This window comes from Jatropha curcas, chromosome 9, assembly GCF_041381405.1.
Source record: "Jatropha curcas cultivar XTBG-Jc1 chromosome 9, XTBG_Jcur_1.0, whole genome shotgun sequence".
Taxonomy (NCBI): Eukaryota; Viridiplantae; Streptophyta; class Magnoliopsida; order Malpighiales; family Euphorbiaceae; genus Jatropha; species Jatropha curcas.
The window spans coordinates 9,306,475-9,320,061 of NC_143159.1; the positions used below are offsets into that span (position 1 = coordinate 9,306,475).

At 31.5% G+C, this 13,587-nt stretch overlaps 1 protein-coding gene across 1 annotated transcript; it reads left to right on the plus strand.

Annotated features, from left to right (window-relative positions):
• The first annotated feature begins 6,338 nt into the window (after positions 1–6,338).
• On the plus strand, positions 6,339–9,222 carry RP1 (ribosomal protein 1). The gene is made up of 6 exons (XM_012225332.4): positions 6,339–6,463; positions 6,682–6,774; positions 7,218–7,328; positions 7,516–7,820; positions 8,089–8,498; positions 8,771–9,222. The coding sequence occupies exons 2-6, from the start codon at positions 6,690–6,692 to the stop codon at positions 9,027–9,029; spliced, it is 1,170 nt and encodes a 389-aa protein (XP_012080722.1). The 5' UTR covers positions 6,339–6,463; positions 6,682–6,689; the 3' UTR covers positions 9,030–9,222.
• The last annotated feature ends 4,365 nt before the right edge of the window (positions 9,223–13,587 follow it).

A 13,587-nucleotide genomic window follows, 5' to 3' on the forward strand; every position in this document is an offset into this window, starting at 1 on the left:
CGCCTGCAATGCTCACATATTTTATTGATGTATTGGTGTAGTCTATATATGATTTATAGAAATATTAATTGAAAATGTCACTTAGACAAATAAAGTTTTAGAAACTTAATATTCAAAATAATAAAATTTAAGGACACTAGAATGTGTTTTTTAAAATATATTAATATTTGAATGTTTTATTGAAAAATTATATTCTAATTAGTAAGAAAAAAAAAATCAAATTCATTCTATTCTTTCAATTAAGGAATATAATTTTAAATAATAAAATTTTTAAATGATTTTGTGATTTTGATCGGCTAAAAAAGTAAAAATAAAAAACAAAAAAAAAATATTATTTATAAATATTTAAGTCAATTTATTAGATTAGTTTCTTATTCAATTGTTAAAGTATATTTATTTACTAAAAGAAATTATAGTGAAATTTATTAACAAAACTTATAAATTAATTATAAAACTTAAAATAAAAGCTATGTGATGATTTTTATAAATCAATTTGGTACTTAAACAAAAAATAAAAGCAACTAGCATATAATAAAAACTATATGAGTCAATATGTTGAAGAGAATATAAATGACATATTTCATATTTAAATTGTTATTTTTAAGAGAGAAACCAATATATCAATTTTTTTTCAATGAGATTACAGTGCAAAATATATAATTACACAGAATATTTTAATATATATATATATATATATATATAAATTACTATATTTATTGTAATTTAAATGAAAATTTATACTCTAATTATATAAATAAAAAGCTAAACAAGTATAAAAAATGAATATATAACGAGTATACTAGTCATCATGCATAATACGTAATAAAAAGAAATTATAAGTGTAAAAATCACTACATTTTAGTATTATTATAAGTGTAAAAATCACTACATGTTTGGCATTTGGTGAACGAATTTCATGGCTGTTCTTCATTTTCTTCCTCTTTGTTCTAAACCATCAATTAATTTACATAACTATAACTTGTTTACTTATTTCTTTTAATCAGTTAAAAATTTTTTAATAGAAAATTATATTCCTTGGTAGAATATGAGATTTAGAACAAAATTAATACAATTGACAGAATTTAAATTTAAAAAAAAATTAATATAAATACGAATTTTTTTTTGTTTAAATAGAAAATGTTTTATTTCCATTTTTGCATTTATATATATTATAATAATAATAATTTCATTTATATATATTATAATAATAATATAAATTATAGACTTAGTTAAGACTGTACGTGGGTCGGGTATTAATTTAAAGTACCTAATCTGTATATATAGGTCAATAATCCAACCCATTAAATATGTGAACCTATGGGTTATAAATGACTTTGATTAAGTATGAGTTCAATATAAATTTATGGGTCAAATAAATGATGGTAATCATAATATTTTTAAATAAAATAAACTCTTTAAAAAGATTACTGAAAAATTTAAATAATTTAAAAATATAATTATATAATAAATTTCATAAATTATATTTCAAGGTCGATATTAAAATTAAATTTCTTAATATGATCATTATTATCATCATTATAATATAATCAACAATGAAAAATTAAATTTCTTAATAAAAAAGACAACTAATAAAATTAAAAATATTTGGTAATATAGTTATAGAACATCTTTTAAACTACAATATACTCTAATGGCAGAGATAATATCTATATTAGAGATAATATCTATTTAATATGTAAATAATTTAGTATTAATATTCATCGAATCAAATTAATTTATAATTTATTTATAGATCGGATCTTATCCAGTAAACCGCGACCTAATTCAACCGTGATTATAAACCAACCTGTGTGAAATTAAAACGGATCGTAACGGATCATATTCAGCCATAGACTTCCTCAAATTAGGAATTGTTTGGTAATTTACGAATGTCGGTGAGGCAAAATAATCCTACTGCATCACTTTTACAGCACAAGCTGAATCAGATGAATTTGGTTTGTATTTCAAGTCAATAGAGTCTCACTTTCTCTTTTTACTTTTCTTGGCTTTTCTCAGGAACCAAACACCAAAGAGAAAAGGAAAATTAAAGATTTGAAATACAAGAAAACAAAAATGGAAGGAAGAGAATGTCAAAAAAAAAAATGGAAGGAAGAGTCAGAAATCTCGTGTGGAAGTGCCGCTCATAGCGCGAGTCTTAAGATAGATCGGCGCTGCGTTTGCACAAAAGATTCATCACTCTCAATCAACCAAGAAAACAAAACGAAGAATCTGGGATCATAACCAGTAGTTGATTCGATTTCAAGAAAGCAATTAAAAAAAAAAAGGTTTCTTTCTTCCACGTTTTGGACGGGTTTAAGGCGAAGTAGTGGTCAAGTAAGTTGGGCATTTTATAGTGGTGGCGACGCTGATGCGCGTTAGTTTTGCCCTAATTCCCAACCGGATTTTATGTTTGGCTAAGATTTGAAACGGTGTCGCATTTATGTCAATGTCAACACGATTTGTCGTAATGTTGGTAAAGGATAGCTAATCGTAAAGTTGACAAGATTTGCTCCATTTACAGTCAAAGCATAGTAGATGTCAACAATAGTTAGTTGTTTATGAAATTTATTTAAAATTTTATATTAATTTTAAAATTTATAAATAATTTTAATTTTGATAATGGAAGAAATTAATGAAATTATAAATTTGAAATGAATTTTATATTTAATACTTGAGATTCTAAATATAAGAAATTTTTTATAGTCTTTTTTTTAGCTTATTCGATACTCAAAACATTCATCTAATAAACTGTCACGATCCGATTTCATGGGCCGGACCGGCACTAGAGCCCAGATAAGCTTAAAGCCCCCGAAGTCTGTAGTAAGCCTGAAACACTAGAATCTATTATCTCGGTATAAATTTTCACATTCAGCCCATATGATTATGAAAAATAAATCTCAATATATTTTATTATTTCTCGGCCCATGTTTATCTTCTACAGCATTCCATAGTTCGGACCCAATTTACAATACATCACATTCTAATATAGGCTTACAGAATTATTTTGTCTATGTTAATATATGACTAAGTATATGAAAATCCTACAACTGCAGAGTCACTAACTCTTTGGTATACATAGTTTGGTACACATAATTACATAGAAAAATAATTATGGAACTAGGAAAAATTTCTCTATTGCTCTGCGCCGAAGGAACATAACCTAAATCGGATTAAAGAAAAACTTACTTCCTGAAACATCAAACAAAACATGTGAGTTTTCTAAGAAGTAATAATTATTGCACAATACACGCAGTCACACAAATGTGTAAACATGTCAATCTAGTCATCCGACTAGTTATATGTTCACGCAGCCAGTCACACAAATGGCAAATCACCAGCACTCACAATCATTAACATCTTCATATATTCACATCACGTGGAAATTGGTCAGTGGCGTCACTGAAACCCCGATGAGCTGTCCTCCCACATGGCTCATCCTCTCACATGTGCACCAGGGAGCCGATCCCCCATACTGGCCAACCGGTCTAATCCTCACTTGACCAGCCCTCTCATTGTTTTTCTATCCTCTCTTTTCTTTTTCATACCAACAGGAGGCAACCCGGTGGTCTCCATCCAATCTAGATCATCAAGCGCTCACAACAGGAGGCCACCCTGCAGGCTGCGATCAAATCTAGACTGTCCGGTGCGCAACGACGAGAAGCCAACTCGTGGTTAACGGTAACGGTAACGGTAGGTGCACACGAGGGCGCCAATCTCCTATTTATCCGGCTAACAGAAATAGAATCAGGATCCATATAACAGAATCAAAATATAACAGAAATCAGAATCAGGATTCGTATAACAGAAACAGTCTCACAAACCCATGGTGACCCATTTCATCCCAACTCCACACAAACAAAGCATATCATTATCACAACACAATTAATCAAACATTGCAATTAATTGTAGACATATTGATCAGTTGAACATTGTAATGCAATGTACAAATAGACATCCATTCTTAAATGCAAATAACTAAATAAATAAATAAAAATTAACAATAAACAACAATGATGAAATAAAAAAATAATTGGATAATTAAATGAATAATCATGATAATAATAAAATAATCAGAGCACTTTATTTATTAAATAACAAGTTATAGAGTTAATCTAAATAAACTTATTGATTATGTTATTAAATAAAACCAGACTAAGTTCTAGCGAAATTTCGGCAGCACTTGCCCTAAAAATTGGACTATCTGCTTGCTCAAATATCACAATATTGTTATATCTGTATCAATCAATACACGCAGCCCATCTGTCGGGCAATCAATCAATTTAAAATCCCATCCTCCTTCCAAAACAACAATATCGACACTCAACCAAAAATTTACAAACTAATTCTAATAATATCCATATAAGATCATTTATTAAGTCATTAGTTAACTAAATTATTAGCTTTATGGTAACTAATTTGTTAAGCAGCTAAAACATATTTTAACAATAACTAATTATAACTACTATCTATTAAAATTCAGTTTTTATATCAATATCAAAAATGGCTAGGCCTCCCAAATCTTAATTTATCAAAATTTCAGATCTAACCGTTAACCAACTAAAATTCGCCTTATTTTTCTTATGCACAATCGGCTAGTTTTAAACTAATGATTATCTATTAACTAATTAACTAATTCTAATTTATTTTTCCTCCTCAATTCACCTAATTATAATAATAATCATGTAATTTATTTGATAATGTTCAAAATTAATTTGTAACTACATTATATCAGTTAATTAATTTCATAGCAAGGATTATATTTGATTTCAACTTAATCAATTGATAGTTTTAAATTTGAAGTTTAAAACAAAAATTGGGAAATAGATATTAGGGCGTACCGTTTGAGAATCGGACCTCAATTTCATGATCCACGCGAAGAGGAGATCATTCTGCCTCTTGGGCCTCGCCGGAGTGTCACCGGCCGGTCACCGGACCGCCGCCACTAGCCGCCTTGCACGGTGGCCGGAAAAATGGTTCTCGCCCAGAATTTTGCGATCCACACCCCCTAAACTCGAAATCTAGTAGGGAGCTTGATTTTGTCGTCCGTTTGCTGAGCCCGTGGCTGGTCTAGCCGGAACGGGCATCAACAGCCATTGTCACCATTGCCGTCGATCCAAAGGAGGAGAACCGCATCTCACCTGAGCTGCAACAGCTGCCGGAGACGAAGGGAAGAACGAAGGAGAGACCGCGTTTCTCCGTGATGCGAGAGGAGTCGGCGTCGCCAGAAAGTCACGGAACAGGAAAGCTCGACACAACTCCCATCGCGACCCCTCCTGCGCTGCCACTCATACCAGAGACGAACAGAGAGAGACGAGATCAACGCTGTGGCTAGGAGACGACGGCGAGGAGCTCAGGTGGTCGGAAAACGAGAGGAGGTGAGGGTGGGGGGGTCGCGTGCTGGCGCTGGCGCAAGGAAGAAGAAGGGAAAAGAGAAAAAAAAGGAAAAGAAAAAAAATCTTGGGGCTTCTAGACCATTCTGGTTCGATTCGAACCGATTTGGTCTAATTTAATGGTTCGGCTCAATTTTTACTCGGTTTGCAGGGTTTTCACTTGGTTTTCAGAAAATTCAAGCTGGTTTTCGACAAATCAATTTGATTTTTAGGAAATTAATTTATAGATATATACATAATAGATTAATTGCTGGAGTTTTATATTATTTCTAGAAAATTTAACTGTTCTCAAATCGAAAATTTCTATGATATATTTGAGCTTAGGCCCAACTCGCAACCTTGGGCTCGAATTGAGACTTTATTACATTTACAGCTCACACGGTCAAAATTTTCGATTTGTGATTTAAATTAAATTTGAAAATTTTGAAAATAAAAATTCGGGGTGTTTCATAAATAAATTTTATATATTTTAATTGTAGACAGGTGATATATGTTTTGCTTTCTTTTTATTAGTGATAATGTGGTATTATGAAATAGTTTTCTCATATTATATTAAATTAAATCTACCTTAAAAATAAACTATTTATGGGATTAAATAAATATTAAAATAAATTAACAAAACTTTATTTATAATATAGTTTTAAATAATCAATTAAATCGGTGAAAGTAATGGATATGTTGAATGCTAAGGAGTATCTTCATTCAATTGTACTTATGAACATTCTAATCCGCACAGTAAATTTATAATTGCATTCTAATAGGATAGTTGAATATTTTTTTTTATTTTATTTCATGTTTAGTAAAAACAGGCTAAAAAGGTTTCTGAACTCCCTAAATTGTAAAAAAAGAAAAAGAAAAAAAAAAAAAAAAAGACACGCCCCAAATTAAAGGCTACGGGCCCAATTAAAATATAAATTGCAATGACGGGCCTCATACAATATAAAGAAAGTCAGGGTGGGCTTGGGCAAATTAAGGAAAGTAGGAGCTGATTTTTGAAAACAAGATTATTATATAAGCAGCAGCTAGGGTTTATTGAGGGTCTCTGGAGCAAAGTGTGAGTCGCCGCACGAGAGGTACGCAGCTAACCTCCTCTTACGTCTCCTCTTTATCTCTCATTTTCTCTCTTTCTGTGTTTTGTTGTTTAGAAGGTAGAGAAAAATGGTGTTCTAAATTGAAAATCTGAAACCTAGCGTATTCCCTTCAGCATTCTTAGCTTCCGTATCTCTAGCTTGTTACTGATTGATCTGTTTTTTTTTTTTTTTCTCTTTGTTTTCACTTTGTGGCGATGTAGGAGGAGAGATGTCTCACAGGAAGTTTGAGCACCCAAGACATGGTTCCTTGGGATTTCTTCCAAGGAAGAGAGCTTCTCGTCACAGGGGAAAGGGTATTGTTTTACGTTGTTCTATTTCTGTTTGTATTGTCATTAGAAATGCTGAAACTGTATTTTATCTAACTGGTGAATTGGCACAGTTATGTTCAATTAAGATTGACATAAATGTCTGGACTGTGGTCTAGTAATTCTGTATTTGATTAAAAAAGACACTAAGAATGATTCTTATAACTAGGCTGCTGTCTAGATGATATTGAGCAGTATTTTTTTTTGTTTCTTGGAAATGGGATCTTCTAAGTATGTACGATAGATGGATTTATTGTGATTTGAGGGCTTTAACACAAGCTGTTATTTTGTTTTCTAATTTATTGAATATATTTTTCTTAACTAGGTTTAATCCTTTATTAATTTATATTCGTATGTTTTACTAGTCTGATCCATCGGATCATGTATATTCGAGACTTCTCATGTTATATTCATGTTTTGGGGGTATGCAGTGAAGGCTTTCCCCAAGGATGACCCCACTAAGCCTTGCAAGCTTACTGCCTTTTTGGGTTACAAGGCTGGGATGACACACATTGTCAGGGAGGTCGAAAAACCTGGGTCAAGTAAGTAAATTTTAGTAAATATACACGTAGTTCTTGTGCTTTAAAGAATCCAGTTTATTTAATATCAGATCTCATTGAAACTTAAAAGAAAAGCACTCTTGCCAGCTATCTAACTAGATTTTGAGGATTTATTTGAACTACATTTATTGTTTTAGCATTTCTAATCTTATACAATTACTTTTCTTAGAGCTTCACAAGAAGGAGACCTGCGAGGCTGTTACAATCGTTGAGACACCCCCAATGGTGGTGGTTGGAGTCGTTGGTTATGTTAAGACACCACGTGGTCTGCGTTCTCTGAACACTGTTTGGGCTCAGCATCTTAGTGAGGAGGTGAAAAGAAGGTTCTATAAGAACTGGTGCAAGTCCAAGAAGAAGGCATTCACAAAGTACTCAAAACAGTATGAGACTGATGAAGGAAAGAAAAGCATCCAAGCCCAGCTTGAGAAGTTGAAGAAATATGCCACTGTTATTCGTGTTTTGGCCCACACTCAGGTAATAACCCTTAGCTTGCTAGATGATTATTGAATTTCCTTTTGAGAGTTTTTGGTCATGGTGGTGTTTTCTGGTCTCAGTTATAATCTTGAAAAGTCACCTTGATTCTGCTCAAATAGCTAGGAGTCCACAAATTAAACAAACTTTGATTTTTTGTCTTGGTATTTGGCTTGATACAGTCTGTGGCTTATCTTGTGCTGCTTTCTGCAACCTAGAATCTAGTTATTTTGGATTATAGGCTTAATTTGCGAGGTTTATTACATTACAGATCAGGAAAATGAAGGGATTGAAGCAGAAGAAAGCTCACCTAATGGAGATCCAGGTCAATGGTGGAACTGTTGCTCAGAAGGTGGATTATGCCTACGGGTTTTTTGAGAAGCAAATCCCAATTGATGCTGTCTTCCAGAAGGATGAAATGATTGACATCATTGGTGTCACCAAGGGTAAAGGTTATGAAGGTGTTGTCACTCGTTGGGGTGTCACCCGTCTGCCTCGTAAAACCCACAGGGGTCTCCGCAAGGTGGCTTGTATTGGTGCCTGGCATCCAGCTAGAGTTTCATTTACTGTTGCCAGGGCTGGTCAGAATGGATATCATCACCGTACCGAAATGAACAAGAAAGTTTACAAACTTGGCAAAGCTGGACAGGAGTCCCACACTGCTATAACTGAGTATGACAGGTAATTATCGTGTCACTTGACGGTTGTAAATGTGTTACCATAAATTTGGACAAAATAATGTTTTCAACTTCTTCCCAATCATACAGTTACAGTAGTTTATTTTTCTTGGCACTTTCCTTTGAACAATTGAAAAGAGGTTGTATTTTAGGTTGATCATATTAGCAGGCCAGAGACATTTGTGTAACATACTAATTTGTTTTACAAACCTTAGATAATTTTGATTTGCTAAGTATCTATGCCTGAAACATTGTTGTCTCTGGCTGATGGGACAGGACTGAGAAAGGTATCAATCCAATTGGTGGTTTCCCTCACTATGGTGAGGTGAAGGATGACTACATAATGATCAAGGGATGCTGTGTTGGAACTAAAAAGAGGGTTGTTACTCTCCGCCAGTCTCTGCTTACCCAGACATCTCGGTTGGCTCTGGAGGAGATTAAGCTCAAGTTTATTGATACATCTTCAAAGTTTGGACATGGCCGCTTCCAGACAACACAGGAGAAACAGAAGTTCTTTGGACGTCTGAAGGCATAATTATGTTTTTTTAGTATCAAATTTTGTGTCAGTACTAGTAAATTAGTCTATTAAGATTGTTATGCCCCTGATATTTTTGCTTATGATGATTATTTTCTGTTTTAAGATCGGATATTTGAAGTGTTAAAGAGTTTGAACTGTTTCATTTCAGTTGAATTACTTTTGAGTATGAGTTTCCATATTTTGCTTTCAATTTTGTTTTTTTACATGTGTGTCATGGGCAATTTATATTTGATATATGTGTTGGTTATCTATTTTCGCATGTTGTCTTAATCAGAGTTGCTTTAAACATTTGATCTGGTTCTTTACAGTCTGCATTGTTCTTTGCACTATCTATGCAGCCCAAAAATGAATAATGCCTTGAATTTTCTCTATGTTTTAACTGAGATGATACTTGCCCTTTGTAATTATGGGAATCCTAGGTGAGTGAAAATAGAGAAGAAATTTTGATTTTGAAGAAAATAAGAATTTATTTTGGTTATTTTATTCTAAATTTTGATTTTTATTTGTAATGGTACCTACCTTACTTTGAAAATTGAAGCCCCTAATTTGTTGGATCTTAACTTGTACTATCAAGTTCCGAATTTGGAGACTTGCATGAATTATTCGTTGTCTGATCACATAAATCAATTGTCTTATTTCTTTGTGAAATTAGGAAACAAATACTAAGTAGTTTTTGCATTTTGCAATTTCCAATTTCCTTCTATTAACCTTGAATGACTTTAGTAGGGTAAAAAATATTTTAATGAAGCCCAGCCCGTGGTTAACCTTAGTTAAACTTTATCTCAAGCTGGTTTTTCCTTCTGCTCCTCCACCACCAACCATCAGTCAAATTAGAGATGGAACGATCACCACCGTCCATTATGCATCATTCAAAACTACAACCAAGCCATTAAAACAGCAGAATTGATCCTAATTACGAGGATGTTTTGGTTAATTTATATGTTTGCTAATTTCTGCCTTTCAGTAATAATTTGGCAGTTTTTTTTTTACTTTAATTTTGTTTCCATTAACTCCATTTGGATTTTCTTCAGACTACTAGTTCTTGTTATTTTTTCTGGTTCGTTAGTATCAAAAATATCATCCTACCTCTTAAACTTTTATTGTTAGTTTCAAAAGAGAATTGCATGAGATTTGTCTGCAATTTTCACATGTGGGTTAGTCATGAAATTTATCGGTCACAGTTGAAATTTGTGTGTGAGGTTTTTTAGTCCCTGGGTTAAGTTTAACCAAGGTTAACATGTGAGCCCTGTTAAATCATTACTTTATTCTAAATTTTAACTCTGATTTTATTCTTTAGTGCTAATATATTTAAGTTTAAAAACGAGAGTGCGCAAAGGTCAAAATAGGGTGATTCTAAAACAAATGTAAAAATTAGGGGTATTTTTGTGGATTAAGCTTTTTTTTTTTTGGAAAAATTATAATCTTATATCTTTATTTGGCTAAAATTAACTATTTTTTTCCCTTTATTTTCTACTTTGTCCCTGTAGTTTAGCATCGTTCAATGTTATTGTTCTTTGTTCAACTTTTCAATTTTAGACGATAATTGCATGGAAAAAGACAGAAACGCCTTCTGTATAGAATTCAAATAATAAAAATAAAGGAGTCTAGTGAGAAAATCGAATATGGAAGCAAAACTTGAGAGCAACTACTGAGGAACGCAATACAGCTGCTGCTAAGTACATGGACCTTGCATTACAGTTGGAAGTTGCCTGTGAAGCTGAAGATTTTAAGACAGCTGAAAGTATTGATAACATGCACGAGGACCTTGAATTACAACATTTTTTTAGCATCTCTAATTTCTTCATATGCGAACAAATAGTTGCCTAGAGTAAAAAAAAGTAATCCAGAATCCTCAAAGATGAGGATGAGAAAACAAACATTTTAGTATGATATGCTAAACTACCTCTCTTCCTTTGATTTCTTCTTTTCTCGTCACTTATGCTTCTCTTCTATCACATTTGCCTCCACAATTTGATCTTGAATGGAAGTCCTTGATTCTACTTGGCAGGAAGTGGACATTTTTCTTTTTTTTTTTTTTCCGAGCATACACACATGTGGTCGAGAGAATTCAAATCCGTGACCTCTCGCTCCTCACATAAACGAGAAGGCCCAACTAAATCATATATAATTTACAAAACATGTTTTAATTTAGCAGTTTAATAAAACTAATGATTGATAAATAATGAGTATTTAATTAATATATAATTTTTTTTTTTAACAATAAAAGGAGAACTCTATTAATTAATTGAAATAATATCAACTATAAAACAAGTAGCATTGTTCCATACTTTGTTTTAGGAAATCTGTGAGAGTTTATGTGCAGTAGCATGGTCAAAGAATCTGATTCCAGTACGAAAGCATCAATTCCCATATCCAGAGCTTTACTCAATCCAAATGGTATTGCTTCAAACTTCTATTTTTAAGAAAGGGCAAAATATATAAATTTATCTCTGAACTTTGTTACTTTAACCTCGTGACACCATCAATTTTTTATTTTAACCCATTAAACATTTCAACTTATAAAATTAGACATATTGAATATTTCAATATTCAAATTTATTTTATTAAATACATTAACTTGCAAAATTATATCAATTAAGAGTATCACTAAAAAATTGAAATTTATGCAGATTATTGTTCTAAAAGTCATATTAATTACATATCAAGTTAATATTTTGCAGATAAAAGGTAAAAATCCTAAAAATGATTGATATTAGTGTCGAAAGATGTGTGATATTACAAAAATTTATAAGTTTAGGTGCATAATATGTCATCCGCAAAATTCAAGATGCCACAAAGTTAAAGTTGCAAAGTTGAGGGGTGAGTTTAGCGGCGGATCTACTCTATAAAAAGAGGTGGTCAATTGACCCCTCTTTTTTTGGAATTTTTTAATATATATATATATATATATATATATATATATATATATATATATATATAAATTAATCCATAAAATTCAGTTTATTTATATTTTTGACCCTCTTTTTTAAGAATTATATATTCACCCCGGAAAAAAATATTTCTACATCCCCTACTGGGCGAGTTTATGTATTCAACCTTGAGAAAGAGAGCTACATTACTTGACTGGATACTTGATTCCATCACTTTGCCCCTTGCATTTCTGATAATGAAACTAGAGGTGTGCAAAACATTCAACCGAACCAATCCTTTTCGATTTGATTTGATCAACTTGCTCAAGGGAATTCAATTTTATTGATTTAGTCGATTTGAATTGAAGTTATTGGTGGTCTGGTTCGGTTTTACAAAAAATAATCGGTTAAGTTTAAAACCGAGTTGATATGGTAAAAAAAAAAAAAAAAAACACAACTGGCTGGTTTGGTTTGAGTTAGTTTAGTTAGTTGCCAACTTCAGTTTGATTCGATTCCAAGTGTGAAAAGTTCAATGTTACCTTGATTCAGTTCGATTTTAACTGAACCCCTAATGAAATCAAACCCACAACCTTGCCCTTCCTCAGTCGAAGCATCCAATTTGAGTTTGTAACATCCATTCGGTAGAGAGTTCTAAAGCTATTAGCAAAGTTGCTCTCCTCTCTTGACAACACTAGCCCGTTGAAGCTTAAAGAGACGTGTTAGCATATTTGTAAAATATGATCTTCATGCAATTAGACCTACTGCAACTCCTGGCTCTCCAAATGAACCATGTGATGATAGAAAATATCTCCAATCACTGCTCAAATCTTCTGGTCAAAACTTGAAGTGAAATCAATATAAAGAGATGTCTAATAATGATATATTTTTGATAAACTTAAATTAGATAATTTGATTTTTGTTGAATTAACAAATAAGAAAATTTACAAATTAAAATACTCCAACAAAATTAATTAATTACTTAAAACTAGGAAAAAAAATGCAATATTTTTTTTTTTTTTTTGAGTATCGGGGGAGAAGAAATTCGAATCCGAATTTATTGACAATTATATATGCACTTCCCACTAAGATATGTCTTGGTGTACAAAAATGTAATAGTCACGGTAATCAATAAAGAATTAGTTATATAAGAGAAAACTTATTGTTTTTACTAAGATATTCTTTTCTCAATTGATTGTCGCTAGTTCCACTGTATAGAGTCAGAATAATATATTATGCATTATTAGGCATTAAGATTATTTTTGTCCACTAGTAAAAATTTGTGAAAATTTCTAATAGATTATCACCTACTAATTAAAATTTTTATGGTCAAATGTATAAATATACGTTGTACTTTGCGGAAAAATTGTGACACTTCAAATTTTTAATTAACCTATTATACCCGTGAAGTTATAAATTTTACTAATATTATATCAATCTTTATACTCATAATAACATTTTTTTTTATTTTTAATATTTATATGCAAGATATTCATTTAATATATGATTAATATAATATTTGAAATAATAATCTTCACATTTTTTTCAACTATCTAATAAGTGTTTAATTAATCTAATTTTAGAAATTTGAATATTTAATAGAAAAAATTTTTACAAATTGAAGTATTTAATTAATATAATTTTATAAATTAAATGTTTAATATATAAAAATAAAAGTTAAAAATATC